At 39.7% G+C, this 25274-nt stretch overlaps 1 protein-coding gene across 2 annotated transcripts; it reads left to right on the top strand.

The window, feature by feature from the left end:
- Positions 1 to 21317: 21317 nt before the first annotated feature.
- Positions 21318 to 24864, top strand: IL17A (interleukin 17A). 2 transcript variants are annotated; one of them, XM_057700178.1, is made up of 3 exons: positions 21318 to 21394; positions 22482 to 22678; positions 23926 to 24864. In XM_057700178.1, the coding sequence occupies exons 1-3, from the start codon at positions 21368 to 21370 to the stop codon at positions 24161 to 24163; spliced, it is 462 nt and encodes a 153-aa protein (XP_057556161.1). In that variant the 5' UTR covers positions 21318 to 21367; the 3' UTR covers positions 24164 to 24864. The 2 variants fall into 2 exon arrangements, with proteins under 2 accessions (XP_057556161.1, XP_057556160.1); XM_057700177.1 differs by having other exon boundaries at positions 21368 to 21394; positions 22476 to 22678; positions 23926 to 24163.
- The last annotated feature ends 410 nt before the right edge of the window (positions 24865 to 25274 follow it).

The raw sequence follows: 25274 nt of genomic DNA, 5'->3' as shown, positions 1-25274 counted from the left end.
CTTTGGGGCTTGAACCAGTCTCCCATGTACAGATTACAAATTCTAGCCAGCCTCTGAACAGTCCCAGGTGTCAGCATAGAAAAGTTTCCATGTATACCAGTCTTCAAGGATGTGAAAATTATAATAGCTAAATGCAAACCTTTGTGTATCAATTAGCAAGATATATATTATTACTGACGTTGTTTTTTCTAGTTTGGATTGTTTATGATAACAATGCCAGTAAGGATTCAATAAACAGTTATCATTCATTTCATTCAATAAATTTAATAACATTATTGACCTGAAACAAATAGACTGCCAGATATTTCTCCAGCAAAGATGAGTTTATTCAGCATTAGCAGAAAATTGCAATTCAGGGTCTGCAACCCTGAAGAGCCACAGGTAAGTCCCCCCAAGGCAAGGGGACAAGATGGCTTTTATACGTAAAAGAGAAAAAGAAGTCGGGAGGGCTGTAGCAAACAAAAAGTCTGCCGCTTTTCATTGGCTGAATTCTTGCCAGGAAAGAAGAGGAGTCTTTCTTCTTCCTGTTGGGTTCTGCTAAGGTCACAGGGCATGAGAGCAACCCCTTCTGGTCTCCCAACTCTATTTCTTTGGGTTTCAGTTTATTCATTTTTTACATGTATACTAGCCACTGCACTCTCCTTCTCTACGAGGAGTATAGATTGGAACCCTGGTTTTCAGAAAGTAACTTGACAGTATGTAACATGAGTCTCCAAAATGTTCATACCCTAAATATTTCATTTCTAGGGTCCTAAGGAAATAATCCAAAGTGGAGGCAGTTTTATGCACAGAGATGTTCATCACAGTATTATAGTAGAATATGAGAAATTGTAAACAAATGATGGTATAGACACAAAAAGAAAATGTAGGTACCCCTTAAAAAGCAAAAAGAATATGGAAATTGTAAACAAATGACGGTATAACCACAAAAAGAAAATTTAGGTACCCCTTAAAAATATTTACAAAGATTTTTAATCCTATAGAGAAATGTGTATCATACAATTTTAAATTTTTTTAATGTCAGATAAAAAATTGTATATCCAGGCTAATTTCAGCCAATAGACAAAGGAACCAAAATACTAACAGTGCTTATTGTGATGTTTTTATGAGGTGAGGGGGTGAGAGGTGATTTTTTTTTTTTATCATATGAACATTTCTCTACAGTTTCCAGCTTTTCAAAATGTGCAGAGAAGTGTTATTTGCTTTAATGTTCTTCTAAGCCAAAAACAATAGGCCTGGGCATGGGACTGAGGATTCCCAGTATTGCAGTTGGAACTGAATTTGAAAGAGGAGCTACAGGTCATGGGGTCCTTAATCAACCCCAGGGATTAGGAACATAGGACAGGTCTCTGAGCACATGATGAAGCAGGAAAATTGATCTCCTTTGCCCTGTCAACACTTCTCTCTTCACCTTTCCCCATCCCACTTTATCCCCAGGCTTCCTCTCCTCCCTTCCTAGGTGCCCGTGGAATATCAGGTGCCAGCTAAAAACTGTCGCTTGCCATCTGCCCCTACAAGGATAAAAAGCCACTAGCACTGCAGTCACTGACCTTCAACACACCCTGGAAAGAGTTCAGGGTGGAGATCAGGAATGAGGCACTCTGTGCTCTGGGAAAACTGGCAGAACAGACCCTCAGATAGTTAGATATTTTCAGGGAAAGATTTTATGAGCCCAATTTCTTTCATCTTCTCACACCTAGAAAAGCACTAAAATCATTAGCAAGAGACATCTGCTTCCCGTGACTAGCAGCATCCTTCCACCGAGATCTGTGCTTGATGGCATGTACCCCCATCACCAGATCATGCATGTACTGACCTCCCTCCCTACCTCTTTGGAGCCGTTCCTCAGAGCTACCTGAGAGGCTGTCTCCACGGCTATAGTCCTCATTTTGCCCCAAATAAAACTTAACTCACAACTCTCACACTGTGGGTTTTTTTTTCCAGTTGACACAGGAAAGACTTAGTAAGTAACCCACTCTACTATATGCTTGACTTAACATCATTTCTTTTACTAGAAAGAGAGTTCCGGAGAAGTTCCAAAGCTTGCCTGTAGGCAAAGAGATTTACCCCTAACAGGGGCATGTCAAGAACTACGGTGACTGCCTGGTGAGAGAAATGTGACCAACGCACCCTGTTTTGAAGGCGTTGCGCATTCAGCCTCCTTAAATGCAAATGCAGCCTGGGCTTTGACATCCGGAGCTTTAAATATTCTGTCTCCTTTTCCTGTGGGCACCAAGAAAGTTTTACTCCCCCACCCCCGTACAACCTATCAACCTCAAACCTGATCTTTAAGACTCATCCAAATGTGGAGTAGATCTTATTAAAGAAAAACAACTGTATTTGTTACCCTCAATCCCCACCCCACTTTCAGGCTCCTTCTTACAGCATCAGACCTAAGATCCGTGTACCGAATCAGGCATGTCCACAGCAAAGTGTTCTCTCACCTGTTGCTACAGGAGTGTAACAAAGATGGGTATGGCTTTCCAAGAAAATCCCCAACATCTCAGAAGATTGTTTGTATTATGGAAGCACACATTCGGATAACCAGGAATGCTACGGGTAAACCTTGCCTCTGGGGCCTGGTGGTCCTTGGCTCAGATGCCTGAAGGGCACCCAAGGGAGTCCCGGGCCTCCAATACAAGGAAGAGGATTGTTTCCTCCGAGTTGTGCTAAGATGCTGGTACTCTGCAAAATCCTACATCAAAGACAGCTGAAGAACAAAGCGCACAATTATATGCATTTTCATAAAAGATCCTTCACGTTTTGAAAAAATTTGTATTTTCTGACCATTTTTGCTTTCCATTTGTAGTCATTGATATTAAATAAATATTTTACTTTTTATTAAACATAAATAATAATAAAATCTTTCTTGTTCTAACACTGAAGATTTAATTACAGTTACAATTTCATTTCTTCTTATATTTCTAAACATTTATCTTTGATGCATTTTCCAGGCTGTCCTTTTAATTGCTACTTGATTTGAGGCCAATTCAGAATCATTAGGTTCTTACTGCTCAAAATATCTTTCCCAGTACATGCTGTTTTTCTTATAGTCACAAGTCTTGAAAGCTTCTAAACTGTTAACTTTTCATAGATATATATCTTTTTTTATTTCTTGGAGGAATTGAATTGTTAGATTTTTAACTTCGATCGGAAAATCTTTTTGTAGGGAAATTACAACTCTTTTACCTCTCTCATCCTGTCCCTTTGTCATTATTGAGTTATGACCGCTTTCATTTGCGTAGTTTCTATAAGTAAACTTGAAACTTTATTTCCTTAGAAAATAGGTCATAAAATAATCTTCACTGAATCCATCTATTTTGCTAACATTCAAAGATTAACATGTTGCAATCCAGCATTTTAAATTATACGATCAACTTATTTTGTTACCTCAGCCACTTTTGATCTTCTTGCTAGGGAATTTAAACTATGCAGCCTTCTTCCCTTAATAATTTTAATAATACCTCTTAATTAAAAAACTATATATATTTCCTTTCTCTGCTCTTTTTTAGACTTGATTGCCTGAAACCTGTTAAACATTGTCCTCTTATACCTTCTAGTTCTAATATGGGATCTAATTTACCAATAAATTCCATTTAGTTAAGTTTGGATTCATTGATATCTGAAGTGTCTCTTGTTTAAAAAAAAAAAAAAAGCCTTACTTTTTTGTGATATTTAGTATATGGGAAATTTAGGACTCATTATTTCAGATACTTCAGTCTTTAGTACATATGTTCTTTCTACCCTTAACTATTATCAACCTCAATTCTTCTCCATATCCATTATTTTCCAATGCTTGTAGTAAGTTTGTCACTTTACCATCCAATAGCAATTAATCCATTAAAGATGAAGAACCATGGTTTAGCAAGCTTGTGTACTTCACATTAAACAACATAGGCTGTAGAACAGCCAGGACTTAGAGTATTTCTGGGAATATAAATTATACAGGATAAGTGAAAAATCATTCTTTTTACCAAGTGGTACACACAAATACCTGTGCTTGGTTGGACTGTATGGTGGCGGGGGGCAAGGGTGTGGTTATTTTGTAGAACCTCCACCACTCCACCATCTCCTCTCTAGTTAAGAAGCACTGATCTAGGCTAGAAGGTGGTGGAGCCGGGGTGCCTCAGAGGTTCACTCTGCCAGCGGACGTCTCAACCTCTGCCCCGCGTGCCGGTCTCAGGCGTCACAGAAGTGAAAACAAGCCAAGAGTAAGACAAAACCAGTACAAATCCCCACGTCAAAACACCTACAATCAAATGCAGGGAAAGCAGAGTTACCGTCTCAGCTTACACGCTTTGATGAAGCAAGCTGCCATGTTGGAAGCGGTCATGTCACAAGGAACGAGGGAGGCCTCGGCAGGAGTTGAGGTCCAGTCCAACATCCTGCAAGGAACTGAATCCTGCCCACGACCACATGAGCTTGGGAGTGGACACTTCCCAACTGGCGATCCCCAGCCCTGGCTGACACCTTGATTACAGACCATGCCCGACTCCTGACCCTCAGAAACCAAGAGGTAGGCAGAGGAGTCTTCTCTGGAAGAGCATTTAATCGAATCCCACCCCTTTGTTCTGCCACAGAGGATGTCAGAAGCAGGGAGCTGGGTTCCTAAGAACCCGCTGTTTCACCAGTGAACAGCAGCGGTGGCGTCAGAGCTGATGTCGCCCTGTGCGTTCTGCGACACTGACCCTCGGGGCTTATTTTTGGTTGGCACAGAGGAATTCACTCTTCTGCTGTTACGACTTACTTCACAAGATTACATTCTGTTTGTTTTTTGGGGTTTTTTTTCAATCAAATCTTTTGAATGACACATAACAGACATACAGACATGTCACACATCCTAAGTGGCCATCTCAGTGTGTCTGCATCTGTGTAAGCAGCACCAGGACAAAGAATGAGTACATCACCGCACCTCGAGGCCTTCCCGCCCCTCCCAGCCACCAGCGCCAACAAAGGAACCACTATCCCCGCTTCTACCACCACAGATGGATTTGCCTGTTTTCAAGCTGTTATGGATGGGGTTCGCAGTCCTCCTTTGTATCTGCCTTCTCTCTCCGCACCTCGTGCCTGTGAGGTTTCTCTGCATCTCGCGTGTGGAGCACTTCGTTCTCACCGCCAGAGAGTAATCCATGCTTCTTGTGTTTTGAATCAAATTGAGGTGCACAGAGAGAGGTGTCCTCAAATAATTCAAACTGGTCCTTTAAAAAAAAAGTTAAAGCCACTCAATTGCTGGAACAACAGCAAAACAAGTTAATCTTTACAAATTGGATCCAATTTATTGGCCATTTATTAAAAGCCACTTTCAGGGTGGGGGAAGAACCACTGATCTAGAAAGAGAGAGTAAGAGATTTGTCAGAAGGTCCATAGAAAGTTATAGCCTCCTGAACTTGAACATGATCAAGGCGTAGTTAGGCTATGGATCTTTGGGGGTGGGAGGGCTGTAAATGAAGGACCCCAGTCATACATACATCAGAGCTGTGGAAAGGGCATTCCCCTCACTTACTGCACCACCTCAAATCCCATTGTCCAGCTAAGATAGTACCCTTACCCTCCCCACTAAACCCATCACTTTCCTATGTTTCCTCCTCTTCAACACAGATTAGATTCACATCTTCAAAACATCTTTATGAAAAGCTAAAAGGGAAAATAATGATAAAATCTGAAAGCAAAAGAAAAGTTGAACATACAAGGTAACAGATCTAAAACTTAGATAACAAAACCTTAATCACAAATATCTTAGTCAACAAAATGTTCTAAATACATACAGATCGCTGTTCTTTTCATCTACAAGGCCATTTCCACTTAAAATCATTCAGGGTGGCCCTGTCAAAAAAACTCTCAGTTCTTTCCAGAATCCAGTTCCTAATCAAGCATATCCCACATGGCCCCTGCCTCTTCCAGCCACACATTTCCATCTGACCCCCAGAATCAGTGTCCTGAATCAGCCCAAACCTATGATTGTCTGCTTTCATTCTCTCTCTCTCTCTCTCTGACTTCCTTAAGTGAGAAAAACCCTTTTCCAACCTGGACCTAAGTCTACAGCATTCTGACACCCTGGAGGTTCTAGGACCTTATTGTATTTCTCCCAACCAGAGGTAGTGCTTGGCTCAGCCCTTAGTGAGACTTGGTTTCTTCACCTTGAATGTCTCCACAGTATCCAAGCAAAGTTTCATCTCGGCCTGGCTCAGTCCCAACTTCATCCTACCTTCTTTCATCCCCTCAAACCCCTAACTAAAGCTTCTTCTTGTCAAATGTCCTGTTTCTCTTCATGAAAGTGGTGGATCCTCCTCACCAAAAACAAATGCACATATCCTTGAACTTCTACTTGGAATTTTAGTAAGTTTGTAGGTTCCTTGGGTCTTATCCATAGACTTGCTAGAAACCCATGGACCCTAAATTAAGAATCCCTGTCTCAGAACCTCCCATCCTTCCCAGGTTCTGGTCTGAGGAAACCACACAGTTCCCAGCTCATGTGTAAGCAGAGATGATTATCCACAAGTTCTATGTCATCCACTGACTCTCTCAACTCTTTTGTCTTACAATGAATTGCTAGCAAAAGTTTGAACCTTTATAATTGTACCATTTTTGAACCATTTAGCTATACCGCAGACAAAAAGTGAGGGGTCGTCTAGTTTCTGAATAAATAATTTATAGGAGCAAAGACTTGCTGAAAGATTAGGAGCACTCTGTTTGCAAGACAGAAAACTAGCTGGACAGAAGCAGAGCTGGGAATCATAAAGATCAAGGCTGGACAAGAAGGGTAGTGCCACATGTGGAGGACCCTGATGTACAACAGAGAAGCCCAAACGTTATCTATCCTGTATTAACTTTCCACAGGAAAACCTTTGAGGAGAGGAATGACTAGGGAAGATGGATGTGGTTCTACTTAGCGCAATGGGCTACAAGGATGAGGGTCTGGATACAGGGAAGTCCTAGTAGGAGGCGATGACTATTGGAGAAGCCCAAGGGAAGGGGGACCTGAACAAGGGTGGGAAGAACTTCTCCCACCACACGGCAGAAGAACACGGAGAATCCATAGGACTCAGTTACAACTGGTGACAGGACTCAGAAGGGAGACAGCAGGGGGAAAAAAAAATAAGCTACAAGAATATATTGTACAACATGGGGAAGATAGCCAATATTTTATAATAACTATACGTGTGGTATGACCTGTAAAAATTGTGAATCACTATATTGTACACCTGTAACATATAATATTTTAAAATATTCATTCATTTATTTATTTAGGCTGCACCAGGCCTTAGTTGCAGCACATGGGATCTTTAGTTGCAGCACACGGGATCTTTAGTTGCAGCATACATGCGGGATTTAGTTCCCTGACCACGGAACGAACCTGGGCCCCCTACATTGATAGCACGGAGTCTTACCCACTGGACTACCAGGAAAGTCCCACTTACATAATATTGAACATCAACTATACTTCAATTTTAAAAAAGGCAATGAAAAGTCAAAGACAGTGGAAAAGTTTTGGACCTCATTAATTTAGCAGATAACATTTAAGGATAAAACAAAACAAATTAATTGAATTTACAAATGAAGGGGAGTTCAGTTAAGAATTAGGATACGTTGCCAAGGCAGTCATAACGTATCTTTCTATGAATGTGGTTAGATAAAGCATAGATATTTAGGCAAGTTTTTAAGAACACCTATTGATTGGATAAGCTCTCTGGATTATTTTCATCTTTCATTCTGTAGGTCTGTAAGTCGAAAGACATCTCTGCAGGCTATCCAAACCTACAGATGAAAAGTGAAAAAATTAGCCCAGCCAGAGGTACTAGTACATAAATAAGAAATAAGTTATATTTGGCAACAAGTTGGCAAAGCATTCTGATAGCCTGGATTTTTCTTTCTTCAGATGTCTTATTTTATGGACATATCCCACATGAAGCAGTCTCCTTAGAGTGACAGCTTGTGACAAGTAGAATTTACCTTCTTTCTTTATATTCCACAATGCATAAAAGTTTTGTAAGAACTCATTATGGTTGGTAATGAATATGATTTTGATGATTATAAAAATAGTACATAATATTTATGGCTCTGTGCAAAAAACATTACCTACAGTATCTCTTCCAATCCTTACAAAACTTTATGATGTAAGTACTATTATTATTATTGCCATTTTAAAGGTGAGGAACTTGAGACAGAGAGAGTATTAAGTAACTTAACTAAGGTCTCATAGCTAGGAAGCAATAGAGTGAATCCAGATGTGTCTAACTCAAAGCTTTCCTATTCATTTGTAAACTTTTAAGTGTGACTCAACCAGTGCTCCTTCTAAAACTCTAGTTCTTGCTGTTTTTTATACAGCAATTGTACAATAAATGTTTAAGAGATGGATGGATGGATGGATGGATGGATGGATGGAGATATTTGATGAATTAGGACAATCAGTGGGCAATATAATTTCTGCTGAGATCCAGGTTCCCAAACAAAAGATTTTAGACTCTTCATACATTTACACCAGATATCCGGCTGAAGTATGTCTTCTGGCAACAAGCCTAAGGCAGATGAGTTTCTCACCTTGGTCAAATGGTCCGTCAACCACTTCCTTGATGGCTGTTTACTCATCATGTCTAGCAGATGCTGTGTTTAGCCCACATAGGACCCTGTCTCTCACTTTCAGGTGTCAAGCTCACCACATTTGGTCTACACATGCTTTATGCAGCAGATCCTATCAAAGAAAAGCTTAAAAACCACATAGATTCAGCAGGATCCACATAGACTTACATAAAACATACAACAATTTTTAAAAGTTGGCAGACGATTGTTCTGCATCCAGCCTTTTGAGACAGAAAGACCATCTTGAAAAGATAATAAACAAGCATGTGTTAAACATTTACTGTATATATTTTGTACAATGCTAAGAACTGCAACTTAATAAGTTTGTCTAGTAGATATATACCTCCAAAATTTTATTCAAAAGATATAGCGATATATGCATATTACAAATATAAAGTATAAAATTCATGTATAAATTATATGTATTTAAAATATAACACCATCAACAAAATAAAAACTATCCTGTCACTCAGGCTGAGAAGAAATAACAGAACTCAGAGAGCTGGAGGCACCCTTACCAAGATATGATGATGTGGAGGGAAGAGATTACTTTGCCACCTACATATGCTTTTCCTGCTGTAGGAGGAAATTTACTAGAGTACACACACAATTTAGAATGTCTTCCCAGCCCACACTCCTTTTCTTTGAGATTAGGGCTAACTTAACCACAAAGCTGGATCCCCAGCAGCCCTGTTTATACAACATGATCCCACTCAGCTCAACCATAACTGATTAGACACGAGAGTCAAGTGAAGCCAATCAGACTCTCCTGATTCAATGGCTTGAAACTGAGAAATGCCTATCAGTGGACCTTGAATACATAAACTTGGCAGAGCCAGGAGCACAGAGAAAAGGAATCCACAGAGGGAGCAATGACATATTTCAGGGAAGAGGGTGTTTGAGAGACTGGAAAAGCAACTGCTTGACTCTCGTTTGTTTTTTAACTCTTGTTCCAGTCCTTTCCTGCCGTAATTCCTTCCCTTGGTTTCCCTGAGCCATCTTTATATCCTTACAATTAATTCCATATTTCTTCTTAAGCTAGTTCAACTGAGTTGCTATTACAAAGAAAGAAAGAAACTAGAAAATCTTCAGAATTTCTTAGCAAAATATAGATAATAATACAAAAACCCATAAGGGTTCCATATCACTTACTAATAATATGTATTTGAGCAAAGATCTAATGAATAAGATATTTATCATTGTACTGATGAATAATGAATAATTTGAAATGAATTGTAAATGTACTAATAGGAGACTAAAGAAATAAATTATGGTATATACATGCAGTTGAATTCTAACCAAATATTTTTAAATGATATGTACATTGGGAATTTTTCAAAATTAATCGCTCTTCATCTACTATCCTCCTACACTTGGCATTAAGTTCATGAGGTTTAACTCAATAATGGTCTGAAGTTTAAAAACCTGACTCCTGCAAAGTTTTTTGCTGTAGCTAAAATGCATTATGACTGTCATGGCCTAGTTCTTCAGATCAAAGAGAAAACCAATCTGATTCACAGCCATCATCTAATATTCCCCTATGTGGTTCTCATGCTTAAATTCTGTTTCTTCCAACTCACACAGTTGTTTTTTTTTGGGGGGGGGGTGTTGTTTTTTTTTAGAAAAAACAGTAAATAAATAAAGGAAAGATTACTGCTCTTCTAATCCAGCTGGGAAAGGGAGCATTAATCTTCTTACCTTGATCCTCAGTGGACATATAGACAGCTCTTTCTGCCCCCCCCTTCGTTATTTTCATGAAAATCTCCACAAAGAGGAAATCACAAAATAAATAGATGTTGGGGATATCTTAGTCTAGATACAGTATAGCACTAGACAGTGAGGGATTATCAGTAAATCAAAGATAATGGACAAGGGTAAATGAAAGAGGTGATACCACAGAATGGATGAAAGGAAAACAGTTTGATAATTTTTAAGACTTCAAATTTTTCAAACTTCAAAAACATTGGACAGTCAGCTTCAGAAAGTTGGAAAGTCAGTTGCAAAATAAGTTTTTAAAGTGTTTTCAATATCAATGTTTTCAGTTGGTTGTAGTGAAAAGCCCACAGACCTGAGGGTCAGCCATGTCTGTGATCCTTTGACAACCTGCCGTCTAGATGATCTCAGACTGGTTACGGAAACCTGCCAAACCTTAGTTTTCTTTTCTGTAAATTTGGGTAATAGTATCCAAATATATAGGATAGTTATAGGATCCAAGTACAGGATTGTTGTAGAGATGAAATGAATGGATGAACACCCAAAAAAAAAGGTCCTTCTCTGTGACATTACAAAATTTATATCATTTACATTTATTTGACACCAGCCATAGGGCAGGCCATTGTTTTTTATACTATCATAAGCCTTTTTATTGTAAATATTAATATTTTTGTTGATGTCTTTAATGGCTCTTGCTCTTGTCATAACATTACCTAGAATTTTTAACATTTCATAGATCTCTGTCAATTTATCTTAAGCATTAGTTTTATTATTATATTTGATTGTTATGCATCTGTGAATAGATTACATTACATTCATGTTCTTATGGACAAGATAGCATACTTTCCTTAATAAAGCTGTTGACATCAACACAATTTCTATGTTTTCTCTTCAAGCAAAAATTGGTGGGAAAGTGTTTTAAATCAAAATAATCACTCCTTTCTCACCACGGGAAAATGCAAACCAGAAAATTGCAATTTAGAGAAGCCTGAACAAATAAATCTTTTTGTTTAATAAATTATAACCGTTAAAATATTGAATGTATCCCATTACAGTTAAACTTCTCATACCACTATAACTACAAAGAAAGCTTTGTCCTCCTAACCTATCCTGTTGGGCCTTGTCAGAAGTCATTCTTGGTTTAACTCTTGGGTTGGGGTTGCTTCCTTCTGAGTCAGGCCATTATTAAAAACAGTTGTAACCAAGTGGGGAAAGTGGGCGGCGGGTTGGGGTGGGATGACTTGGGAGATTGGGATTGCCTTATACACATTACTAATAAGAAAAAAAAATCAACTTGTACACTTTAAATATATGCAGTTTATTGTATGTAAATTGTATCTCAATAAACGTTCTTAAAGAAAAAATAAATAAATAAACAAACAAACAAAGAGTTGTAACTTCCTGGTGCTATGAATTCATAGCTGTCACTCTACTTACGCAACCAAGCGTGTATAACCCTGTGGATCTTTCTCTTCCTTTGCTTTTAGGTCTTGATAGCACTGCTCTTCAGCCAAATTCAGTCACTTTGCAAAGGTAGAACTCTACAATAATTCTTCTGAGTACCCAGCTATGAGGCTTATTGCTGCTATGGCGTGATGACACAGAGAAGTCAAAGAAGTAATGAAAACATGGGAGCAATCAAAATATTGAACAAAAGGCAACTGGTTAAGTGGTGTGCTGTTCAACCACATCTCAGGATGTTAGGCAGGATTCAAACACACATAAACAAACAAACAAAAATCTTTAAAAAGGGCAAAAATGTTCAGAATATATTGTAAGGTGAGAAAGATCACAAAACAGTACTATAATATGGCCCAATTTGGTAGTAATACGACATAGTTTTTGCAAAGTAAAGTATTTTTTTAAACTAGAGCAATACACTTCAAATGATGCCAGTTTTGTAAAATAATGGGAGCAGTATACTCCAAAAGCTTGTTTCTAAGAACCAGGATTATGGGTTAATTTTGCTTTCTTCCTTTTGCTCCACGCCCCCCGGCCCCCATTATTTTGTATAACAAATGACCATATATCACTTTTGTGGTCAGAAGAAAAATGACGTGTGTGTGTGTGTGTGTGTGTGTGTGTGTGTGTGTATTTGCACGAGCGTGTGAGTGTGCTAGCGCATGTGTAGATAGATGATAGATTAGATAGATGATAGAGAGATAGATATAGATAGATACATAGATGATAGATATAAAATGTGTATATACACATGTACAAAGTGGCAGTTCTGAGTCAAGTTCAATAAAATATATGGTAAACCTTGAAATTCCTTTTCATCAGCACAACAGTATATAAACCAGGACAAATTAATAATTTGTAGCAGGGACTATTCCTTTCCACTAATCAGATGCCTGTGTCTACTCTCCAGGGCGCTGGTTTCCAGGTTATCTAAGTGCCTAAGAAGCTCAATTCATTATCAGCAAACAGTTTGAAAAGCACAGAATAAGAATAAAGGGCTTGGACTACCCTGGATGACAGCTCCTTGAGGGCAGGGCCTTGTCAGTTTGTACCCTGCTCTATCCCCAGAGCTGAGCAGCACCTGGTACAGAACAGTGCTTAAGAAACATTCGTTCAATGAAGGGCTATTTCACTCAGACCGTGTGGAAGCCTGAAGAAATCTCCCTACTTGCTCACAGCGTAGACATTCAATAAGCAGATAACTAGTTAGATCTAATGTCTGACCCTCACCTCTAACGTCTGACCCTCAGATCCAGTGTTTGACCCCCATATCCAATGTCTGACCCTCACATCCAAAGTCTGGCCTTCACATCCAATCTCTGACCCTCAGATCCAATGGTTCTCTTTTCTCAAAAAAGTTTGACAAACTCTGCCAGATTCTCTTGCCCTGACGTTTCTGTAAGTTAATATTTTATCAATATGCATTGCCACATATATTATTTAATCTACTCCTTTCAATAATCTGTGAGTCATATTCTGTTGTTACCTCCATCTTGTAGGTATGGACACTAAGATGTGCGTGATATGAGTTTCCCAAGGGCACACAGCTACTAAAGTGGGGCTGAGGCCTGATTATGGGAATGTCTGATGCCAAAGCGTGTCTTTGACCAGTATACTAAACAGGAGCCCCTTAGAGCCCCAGATGGAAATTTTATTTCAAAATGTAAGGATAGGAAAAACTCCATCTCTTCTTTTTTTTGATACATTATTTTTCTAATAATTTTTATTAATTTTTATTGGAGTACAGTTGCTTCCCTGTGTGTTAGTTTCTGCTATGCAGCAAAGTGAATCAGTTACATGTATACATATATCCACTTTTTTTAGATTTCCTTCCCATTTAGTCACCACAGAGCACTGAGTAGAGTTCCCTGTACTATACAGTAGGTTCTCATTAGTTATCCATTTTATACATATATATGTCAATCCCAAACTCCCAGTTCATCCCACTCCCCCTTTCCCTGTTGGTAAGCATAAGTTTGTTCTCTACATCTGTGACTCTATTTCTGCTTTGCAAATAAGTTCATCTGTATCATTTTTCTAGATTCTACATATAAGCGATATTATACAATATTTGTTTTTCTCTTTCTGACTTAACTCTGTGTGACAATCTCTAGGTCCATCCATGTCTCTACAAATGACCCAATTTTGTTCCTTTTTATAGCTAAAATACTCCACTCTTTGTATGCACCACATCTTCTTTATCCATTCCTCTAACTCCATCTCTTATAAGAAATTAGCTAGCTTCTTCCTTGCTTATAATGGAAACTATGTAACTGAGCATATTTCCCATTTCTCTTTGGCTGACAGGAAGCTCAGAGACAAATATAAACCTCAACTAGAGTAACTTTACTGGTCTCTATGAACTATGACTTCAGGTTTTCTTTTCCCTGATCTTGACTTTTGACTCTATATTCACTGGGCCTAATTCACGTATTTTATCTACTTTATTACCTGAATTTTTGTTACAAATCAGCTCAAATTCTTCAAAGGATTTTGAAATAAAGGAACATAGCATCACTATGTATTGATTTTACTATATTTCCAATCTGTGGAGAAGCCATCTCACCAGAGCATCCTGTATACTGCCTAAAAAGAAAAACCAGTTCGCAATTTATTCCAAGTCCACATGTGGTATCTTGCTTTTTAAATATATTCTGCGGTCATCTCTAAATCATATTAACTTCAAAATTGCTGAAAAGAAAATAAAGCTGGTAACTTGGTAGCCCAACTTCAGTGTGTGGTTTGGTTTGCTTGTTTAATTTTAGACCTTACTTTTCAGTGACATCCGTTCAGACTTGAAACTTCAGTCTGACCTTAATTCTCAGGATATCAGATGAAGTCAGCATTACTAAAGGGACGGCCACCCATAAAAAAATTTGCATGTGCCTGCTACCGTATAGGGATAGAATTCTAAATGTATTGGTTTGAAAAAAAAAAAAAATGGAAAGTATTCTGACCCACTTTAAATCAGTGTTTCAGTAAAAGGCTAGTGAGAAACTTACCTAAGGAAGAGGCTTGGTTTCCATGAGGTTAGTAGTAGTTATTACTCAAAGGAGAAACTGACATGATCATCTGATGATTTGGGTTGTGGATGTTCATGTAGAGATTGGGGAAACACTGATGGATTGCGGTTGTTTTAAGATGATGTGATGTGATGTGTCTTCCTTCTTGTATGGTCTGGTGTCATCACAGCTTCCAGGTATCACCTCAGTGCTTTGAGGCTGGGAAAGATGTGTAAGAGCAAGTTTCGTTTACCCAAACGATGAAGGCATCGTGCACTACTGGGGAGTCACCAGGAGCAGAATGCCTGTCAATCAGATCCCTCACATGGTTAATGTCATGGCCGATCAGCATTCTTTTGACTACGTAGATTGTTTGTTTTTTAAAGCTGTACAGTTTTGTGATCTGATTGCATCAGATAAAAATAGTCTGGTCTGGGCTAGGACTAGGCCCCTGCAGCATCAGAAATAAATAGCAGAAGAAAGGTAACTAGTCACTCACAGGAGCTGTTCACAGAGGGTCTTCATCAGGGAAGAACAACCCACTAAGATTTAGAATGACCAGTGGTGAAAAAACAGAATCCAAATGTTGAAAAAGGATTCTGCCTCTCACCTCTTAGCCCTCACCAACCCATTAACAGAGATTTGTTCAGAAGTCTTCATTGTTAACGGTTCCTTCAAGTCATCATGTCACATAAGGAGGGGAAATTCCTCCACTAAGGATTCCAGAGGGAGAAGGTACCTACCCCTAGAGGGTTCCCACCCAACGATTCATTGTTTAGGATAGACCTCAGAAATACAGCCGTAGGGAACACCTTGCAGTGTTGCCCTGGAGGGAAAAAATGATACTATCAGGTTGATACTAAGATGAGATTTCTTATTTAATAAACCATAGTAATTTCACAGATAGCAAGTCTTGATTCTTGAAAGACAACAGCTTTAACCTCAGAGCTGAGCCTCTGGTATATAACACTATTAATATTTTGAAGTTGGAGATATTATAGATGATCTAGATCTTGAACAACTAGATCTAAATCTGGATTGCAGCTAAATCTTGACTTTATCAATGCCCCCAAGGTCCTTCAGATGACTCTCTGTTGCAAACATTCTCCTCTCTCAAACCATGTCTTCCTATTAAGTATCTGACGTTGCTTCTTGTATGTTGGCCCATTTTCAAAATATCAGCCCCCAGATTAAAAGCCCAAAAGGATGATTTGCATCTACTCATTAACTTCTCTATAGTAAATCAAAATCAAGAGAAAAAGAGTTTTTCTGGTGATGTGCACGGCATGAGATAAAATGACACCCATTTCTTTGCGTAGCCATTGTCTTTAAATTATAATATACAGTAAGTCCCCTACATGTGAATGAGTTTCTTCTGAGCGCGTGTTCATAAGTCCGACAAAGTTAGCCTAGGTACCCAACTAACACAATCGGCTACACAGTACTGTACTGTAATAGGTTTATAATACTTTTCACACAAATAATACGTTAAAAAACAAACACAAAAAATAAAGAAAACATTTTTAACCTCACAGTAGAGTACCTTGAAAAGTACAATAGTACTTACAACAACGGATATAGAGGGGCTGGTATCAGGTGAACAGGCAAGAAGAGTTACTGACTGGACGAGGGAGAGGAGGTGGGAGATGGTAGGACTGAAGGATCATCAGCAACGGGAGATGGAGGGCAAGCTGCAATTTCACTCACGCCTGACATTGATGGAACCCACATTTGCATCTTTGAAAGTTCGCAACTTGAAGGTCCGTATATAGGGGACTTACTGTGCATAAATCATTAATGATGGCACAGAGCCTCTTCCTCTACTGAGACCATTGTTATTTTTTTTAAAGTCTGTAGAGTAGAAATAAAGATAATAGTATCTCCGTGGTAACCCTACCACCTAAGCAAAAACTTTTTTTACTTAACTTATTTATTTAATTTTTTAATGACAGTCAATTTAAGGAATATATGTTCTTCTATCTCCCGCATTATTCTCTACTGTAAGTACAAGAGAATGCTATTTGATGACCTAACGAGATCAAAGAGCCTTGAAGGTCATATCCCTAAATCAAGAAGCCCACAGACACTTCACCAGGACCATCACTTCCAACGCATGCTTGGCTCCCAGGAAGACTTCCCAGCCTCCACCTGCTCCTCTTCTCCCCACCTTACCCAGCCCCCAACTCCCAGGTTGCAGTTCCCCATGATTTTGTGAATATCTGTTTCCCAAGCCCTCCAAGAAGCAAGATGGATAAACCTGGGGAAAATCACTAAACAAAATCATCACCCCTAACTTACTGCCCCTCTTTGTTCTTTCACTATTTTCTTTCTCTAAAAATTCAGATAATTAAAGATTACGTGGTGTAAAAACTCATTTTATTGAGAGGGAAATTGAGCCTCAAGGACATGAAGTACACAAGGGCACGGGTAGTTAATGGCAGAGTCACAATGAAAACAAAAATGCCATCTCATCCAGTGTTCTGGGCACCTAATTTCCAGTTCATCATTCCTTCTGTCTTAACAGACTGGGGTCCAAACATGAACCAGCTGCCTCTGTAGGCAAATACCGTCCCTGCTCTGCACACCATCTTCGTGCTTCTGACTGTTCCTCCAGCTCACGCATGCATCTGAGAAAGCCAGTTCCAACCGCCACTCAAAATGGTCATGTTTACGCTTTTGTAAACACCTACCTTGTTTCCCTTCTATTTTAAAGCAAGGGTTGATATTTCAAAGGACAGCACACAGGGTGTATTTCATTGGCACAGGTGGCAGGCATAGGCAGGACAACCAGAGTCAGCTTTTCCCCTTTGGCCAGCAAACACATTCACCTTGACCTCATCCTTACCAGACAGCAACAAGCAAGGAATCTTCCACTTGAGGATGGTCCAAAATAGGTCACAACCTTGTCACACTACCTTCAAAAGGAGCAGATGGAGAGTCAAGGTGTTAGCTCAGTATGGTCACTGGAATGCAATTGGGTCTGAAAAGGAATATTCAAGATTCCGAACTAACCAAATAACATTATTTATACTGTAATTCGGTCACAATATTGAGCACTTCCTATTTACTAGACACTATGTTAGGTGATGCAAAGATTAATAATACCTGTCTCCAGGTAGCTTCACAGTCTAGCGGGAAAATCAGGTACGTAAACAAATGACATGCAATAGACTAGAAATATGCATGGCTGGCTGTGTACCAGAGAGAAACCAGCAACACGGAAGCAATCTGTGAAACCTATGTCGTACAAAGCCCCACAATGAGGCCCCACAGGAGTTACAAAGGTGAATAACACACAGGTCTTGAAGGATGAGAATAAAATCTAAAATTGGAAATAAACATATGTCTTAAGCATACTTTTTCCAGCCAAATAAAACACAGTACAAAATGAAACAAAAGTTACTAGAGGGGTAGGTATAAGCTATGTGTTATGGAAGCCTCTCATTCCAGCTAAAGTGATCAGGAGGTACTTCCAGACCTAGAAGACATATTTGAACTGGATCTGGAAGGACAAGGAGCATTTTGATATAAACTAAGGATGGGAAAGGGCATTTCAGAGACAGTACCTAACAAAAGATGTGCAGGCATTACAGATCTTCCTTGTTTTAAGATGGGATTACATTCCAACAAACCCAATAAATTGACAACATCACAATGTAAATGCACTCAATACACCTTAACCTACCAAGCATCATGGCTTAGCCTAGCCTACCTGAAATGTGCCCAGAATACTTACCTGAGCCTACAGTTGGGCAAAATCATCTAACACAAAGCCTATTTTATAATAAAGTATTCAATATCTCATGTCATTTACTGAATAATGTACTGAAAGTGAAAAACAGAATCATTGTCTGGGTACAGAGGTTGGTAAATGTATCAGTTGTTCACCTCACGATTGTATGGCTCACAGGCACTGCCCAGCATCATGAAGAAGATCATACCGCATATCACCAGCCTGGGAAAAGATCAAAATCCAAAATCTGAAGTACAACTTCGACTGAATGCATATCACTTTTGCACCATCGCAAAGTCGAAAATTGGAAGCTGAACCATTGTAAGTTGGGGAAGGAGGACAATCAGGACCCCATGAACCCAGGTCACAGAGCACGGTGGGAGGTGAAGCTGTAAATGTTGCAGATGTCAAATACGAAGTCAAACAGTAATTCAGATACTAAGGGGTTTGCACCTTGTTCTGTGCACAAGCGAAGGAGACAAGGCACAATCAGAGCCATGCTTTGAGGATCATTATTGCAGGAATGTGGGTGGAAGGCAGCACTGAGGAAGAACAAATGTGGCTATTAAAACAGTTCAAGTACACAAACGAACCTATCTATGAAAAAGAAACAGACTCACAGACATAGAGAACAGACTTGTGGTTGCCAGCGGGGCGGGGGAGGGATAGATTGGAAATTTGGGATTAGCAAATGCAAGCCATTATATATAGAATGGATAAACAATGAGGTCCTACTGCACAGCACAGGGAACTCTATTCAATACCCCGGCATACACTGTAATAGAAAAGAATATAAAAAGAATGTGTATATATGTATAACTGAGTCACTTTGCTGTACAACAGAAATTGAAACATTGTAAATCAACTATATTTCAATTTAAAAAAAAAAGCAGTCCAAGTGGATGAGTGACGAGTTAGAGGAATGGCAGTAGGTCTGGGAATAGGAAATAGCTGTGAGAGACACAGCAGCTGCTGAGATGGCCACCTGATCACATGTGGAGGAGGGACAGGGGAGCTCACGGGGACTCCATGTCTCCAAGGGTAGATGGTGAGGTCAACGCCAGAACCAAGGGAGTCAGGAGAAGCTGCATCCCACTTCCTCTTCCATCTCTATCTGCTTCAATTACCAAGGTCGTCCATCTGCCAACGCCACTGAGATTTCAGCTGCTCATGGCCTTCCTCACTGATCAGTCAGGGTCTTTCTAGCCAAGAAAACACCTCACTGCAAAGAAGGGGCAGAGACAGGGTGACATGTCGCCAGCCACGTCTGCATCCACTGACCCCTCATTTTATCATCCTTGGGATAGACCTCAATGTTCCTGAGGAGGAGCTATTCTCAAGGACCTGAAATCGAAGTTCAACTCCCTTAGAAAGTGGAGAGGAAAGGAAGGAGGAAACATTTCCTTCTCTCTTTCCTTCTTTTTTTTTTTTAAATGATTTTTTTTGATGTGGACCATTTTTTAAGTTATTATTAACTTTGTTACAATATTGCTTCTGTTTTATGTTTTGGGTTTTTTTTTTTTTGGCCCAGAGGCATGTGGGATCTTAGTTCCCAACCAGGCATTGAACCCACACGCCCTGCATTGGAAGGCAAAGTCTTAACCATTGGACCACCGGGGATATCCTGTCTCTCTTTCATTCTTATCCCCCATTCCTCCCCTCCTTTCTTGTTGTTATCATTGTCTGCTCCCCCCAGCCCTCCTTTTCTATACCCCTTCCGCCTTCCTACAGTCTCTACCTCCATTTTCATTCTTCTCTTTGTCCGATTACATTTCCTCACATCTTCTTCCTCCTGAGGAATTTCATCAGTTAGCAAGTTGCTTGGGGGGACTTCCCTGGTGGCACAGTGGTTAAGAATCCACCTGCCAATGCAGGGGACACAGGTTCGATCCCTGGTCCAGGAAGATCCTACATGCCATGGAGCAACTAAGCCCGGGCACCACGAATATGAGCCCGCCCTCTAGAGCCCATGAGACACAACTATTGAGCCCTTGTGCCACAACTACTGAAGCCCGCACACCTAGAGCCCATGCTTTGCAACAGAAATCACTGCAATGAGAAGCCCTTGCACTGCAAAGAAGAGTAGCCCCCTCTACTGCAACTAGAGAAAGCCCTCGCACATCAAAGACCCAAAGCAACCTAAATAAATAAATAAAAATAAATTTATTAAAAAAAATATTGCTTGGTAACATGTAGTGTTAGACGTGTCTTTGATAGTAAATCTCACGTCCCTTGAGTCTAGTTATTTGTTCCTCAAGCAGAGTAGATATTCAGCAAGGCAGGTGTTAAATCAATGAAATAATATATCCTGTCATCATGAAATTATGCATCCATTTTTTGTTTGTTTCTATGGCGAGACCGTGGGTAGTTTCTGGAACGGTCTCCACCACATCTGTCTAGGGAATCTGTGAGGAAAGGACTTATCAAATGGGAAATCAAGGCATATGACCAGAGAAGACTTGAATGTGATGTCAAATTTTTATTTCCCCGCGAGCCATTAAAATAGAAGACATCTCTTATGGCAGCTTCACCTATGCCCATAAATAAATGATTTCTGTGTTTCTGCTCAGCTTCTGACAAGTCATAGTTTCATGAAGACTGAAGAGAAGACATAGTCTTTAGAAACATGAATTTCTGTCCTTCCCATTTTCCTTCAGAAGCAGATTATTACCCATCATGAAGGGGAGGTTTCTCTCTGACCTCATTTGGTCATGGAACTTTTAACCAAAATGGTGTCACCCCTGAACTCACCCTGACACGCCAACGTAAGTGACCACAGAAGGAGAAAAGCCCTATAAAAAGAGAGACGATAGCGCTATACTTTGTCCATCTCGCAGCAAGAACAAGTTCATCCATCTGCCGAGAACTGGGAGAAACTACCATGGCTCGTGTGAGAACTTCATCCATGGTGAGTCTTGCAATGATCTTGTCGCTTTGGACCAGATAATATTTCTGGACTGTGGGCATGAAATTCTGGGTTCTAACTATGGAAATCCAAGAATACTGTCTCCGTAGGGTGGGCAATGAAACCCTTGATAGATACTTGTCATTATATAGCATTTTCAAGAACTGGTACACATCAGTTTGAAAGATGAGATTAAAACTGAAAGATAGCTATACTGCGGCTAAACCACACAAGAGCTGTCACGTGATGCTGTGCTGGAAGAAAGAATGCTTATTGAAAATCTGTTTCTCTGCGTACAAAGGATTTAACATAATTCTCCCACAGCATTTTTCTTTAATCCAAAATAAGATGGGTCACTATCCTTGAGGGTTTAATAAGTTGCGGCAGTGAATTTTCTTTCCATTAGCCTATTATTATACTCTAGTCTTGGTACACTAACCCTGTTTATTCTAACTAATGTACAGATGTGGTTTAGAGTAAACTGTCTTTATGTTTTTAAAATATTTAAGTTAAAGCATCTTTTTTTGAAACCCGATTTGATTGCAGAATCAATATACGTAAATTTAGAAAAACTGGGAAATATACATAAGAAAACATAAGGGGGAGTCCAGTTTGGGGGTGGATGTTTGCCAGTGGAACCAAGAGAATTTCTGATACTGCATGGATTTTCTACAGCCCTTAATTCCTAAGGTGTACATTCGGTTTCACATAGGGTTTCACAGAATGTAAGGGGAGGCATCAGTGGGGCAGGAGGGCATTTCTTCCTGGAAAATCAAGGTCATTACTATCCCAATGACCTGAGAGTGAGGCACATACTGACAGGTTGATGACTTGCCACCTTCACCAAAATTCCTGCCAGCCAATGAATAATGTGGTTTTTCTAAGTAAAAAAAAAAAATGTTCAAGACTGGTAGAAATGCTATGGTCCTAATATTATTTTGGTCATCTAACCAGCTTTTCATTTAACAGATCTGAAAATTTAGTATAGAACATGATAGCCTATTCTCTACACCGAGCGATTCAATCATCACCACAATTTGCTAACAAAAGCCAATCTCCCACCTCTGCCTCCTTTTTCCCCCAGTTCCAGTCACTGCTGCTGCTGCTGAGTCTGGTGGCTCTCGTGAAGGCAGGAATCATAATCCCACAAAGTCCAGGCTGCCCGCAAACTGAGGACAAGAACTTCCCGCAGCACGTGAGGGTCAACCTAAGCATCCTGAACCGGAACACGAATTCCAGAAGACCCTCCGATTACTACAAACGCTCCACCTCACCCTGGACTCTCCAGTACGTAAAAGCCCCAGATAAAATCTCTGCATTCTTCTCTCCTCTATGCATCAGACTGCCCGTTAAAGCACCTTGAGGGTATTACTCAAAATCATCCGTCAAAACGGCAAGGGCCATTGTGCAAACCAGTGATGCTCAAACTTTCATTCCACAGATTTCCTTGATAGAGCACAGCTCTCCCCACCCCCATAACACCTATTCTACTAGTTTCCATTGTCCCCAAAATCCACCCAAATGAATGGTGGTCATCATTCTAATATTTCTGATACCCCAAGTCTATTGTTTACTTATTTTAAAAAGACATAGACATTTATCCTAGGAGATTAGTGCTTGAATTCTCTTCACCAGAGCTACCAGAGAAGATTTGTTGACAATAACTGTTAATTAACTGGGATTTTTACGCTTCTTTTGGCTATATTAGCACTGGGAAAATATAGCTTAACTCCCAGTGGAGGAAGTATCACGTTGGGTATTTCCACCCCTTTTTGACTTAGACAGTCTTGATCTACATCTCCAACAGACTGATATTTGCGATGTCCTTAGTACATCTAGTATTTAGACCCCATGAAGGATTAAATACAAAATGTATTTTGATCATTTGATTTTAGGCAAATAAACCTCAGTTATGTAGAGCCTACAGATTCACCTGACTGTAGGATTTCTTATCTTCTTCTTACTTCTACTTACTAAGAATTGTTCAAATAAATTAATTCCAAAGTCGAAGCAAATCTTTAACTCGGCTGGAGGAGAGAGAGAAAAGAAGGTTATACAGGGACTTAAGATTTTGTTTCCAGCCCTTCACAGCAGCCGTGGGCTCTGTCCCACGAATGTGCTGTCAGATAAAATTTGGATGCATTCTCTGTTTCAAAGACAGACATTGTCAGATTAACAGTTGTCTTGTTTCTAGATGATTCCTTTAGTCTTTTTTCATCTATCAAATATATCCTGAAAAAATTATCTTTTGTGTCAGACTTAAATCATTTCTGTGTTTTCAGTCTATCTTCTTTTGTTTGTTCTTCAAAGAAATTGGGGAAAACTAATCAGTGTCTTTTTTTCTATAACACTTCACGGGCTTCAAAATCCAAGTTTCCCCAAACTACTTCTTTTCCAGACTAACAGCACTCAGAGAATTGGCAATGCCTATCATTTGTCCCCCTGTGAATTTGCCTCCCTCTGTTTATTCCTGTTTGATTTCTTTCCTGATCTAAGGAATTCACTTTCTTCCTGGTTCCTGTCTTCCCCTGCAGGCGCAACGAGGACCCTGAGAGGTACCCCTCTGTGATCTGGGAGGCCAAGTGCAGCCACCAGGGCTGTGTCAATGCTGAAGGGAAGGTAGATCATCACATGAACTCCGTCCCCATCCAGCAAGAGATCTTGGTCCTGCGAAGGGAGCCTCGGCAGTGCCCCCACTCCTTCCGGCTGGAGAAGATGCTGGTGGCCGTGGGCTGCACCTGTGTCACCCCCATTGTTCGCCATGTGGCTTAAGAGCTTCCGGTCTGACCCCTACTCCCCAAATCAGTTAGGCTTTCTGGGGAGTAGACCCAGCCCCATTTCTGATCAAAATCACCAGGATTCTCAGTTTATCCAATGGAAACTCCAGAGGGAACACTGGTTCAGAGATGGAATCTGAACCTTTTTTCCCTTTCCCCAAGGAGGAAGTTTTAGACTGAGTACCAATTTGCTTCTTGTTTGCTTTTCTAAGAGCTCTAAGTTATTTATGTATTTAATAGGCCCTGAGATAATTTTGGGGCATAAGATTCCACTTTAATGAATTACATGCCTTATTTTTTTGTATTTTTTTAAAGACAAGTTTCCAGACTTGGAAATTTTATTATTTAAAAGGTAAAACCTATATTTATATGAGCTATTTATGGATCTATTTATGTTTCTTAAGTCTTTAGAGAAAGGTGAAATATTTGAGTATCTGTACTGCCTAGGGAAATCCTAGATAGGATTAAATAGCAGTTGAAATTTTCTGAATTCATACTGCATGTGGCTATAGGATTTTCTCCTCATTGTCTCTTAGGAGTGCATGACATGGCTGAAAAGAAAGACTAAACCTAATTTCATATTTATTAACTTAATTTTATAAATTGTTGAAGTTTCACAAGAGAGATGGCAAGTCTAACTCTGCTCTGTTAAACTCTTGTAATAAAAACTTGTAATAATAAAGTTTGCGAAGAAAATTTGTTTCCTTTTTTTTTTTTTTTTTTTTTTTCTCATTTGAAGGACTTTGGTGAGCTCAGCTCTTTCCTGTTTGGAAGGGTATGCAAATTTATTAATAGAGCAAAACACAGAGTGCCTTTGAGTAACAACATCCTCCACCCACCCCAAGTCCAAGTTGCCAACTTTACTCTATTCAAGACAATAGAGGATGGAAGCCCTCATATTATTAGCCAATGCTGTGGACACGCGCACCCTGGAACAAATTAAGCAAATAAAAATAACGGCCCTGGGAAAACAACATGTCATTGTTAAAGATCATACTGGGGGAAGAAAAAGATCCTCCCAAAAATATGACCTAAGGTTTGACAGGAAGGAGGAAATGCTAGAAGAAGACATTGTTTTCAGACTAGAATGGCCAGTGTCTCCCCAG

The sequence above is a fragment of the Hippopotamus amphibius genome, chromosome 11, assembly GCF_030028045.1.
Source record: "Hippopotamus amphibius kiboko isolate mHipAmp2 chromosome 11, mHipAmp2.hap2, whole genome shotgun sequence".
In the NCBI taxonomy this organism is placed as follows: Eukaryota; Metazoa; Chordata; class Mammalia; order Artiodactyla; family Hippopotamidae; genus Hippopotamus; species Hippopotamus amphibius.
The sequence above is the reverse complement of the archived record's forward strand: the minus strand, read 5'-3'. Positions and strand labels throughout refer to the sequence as shown.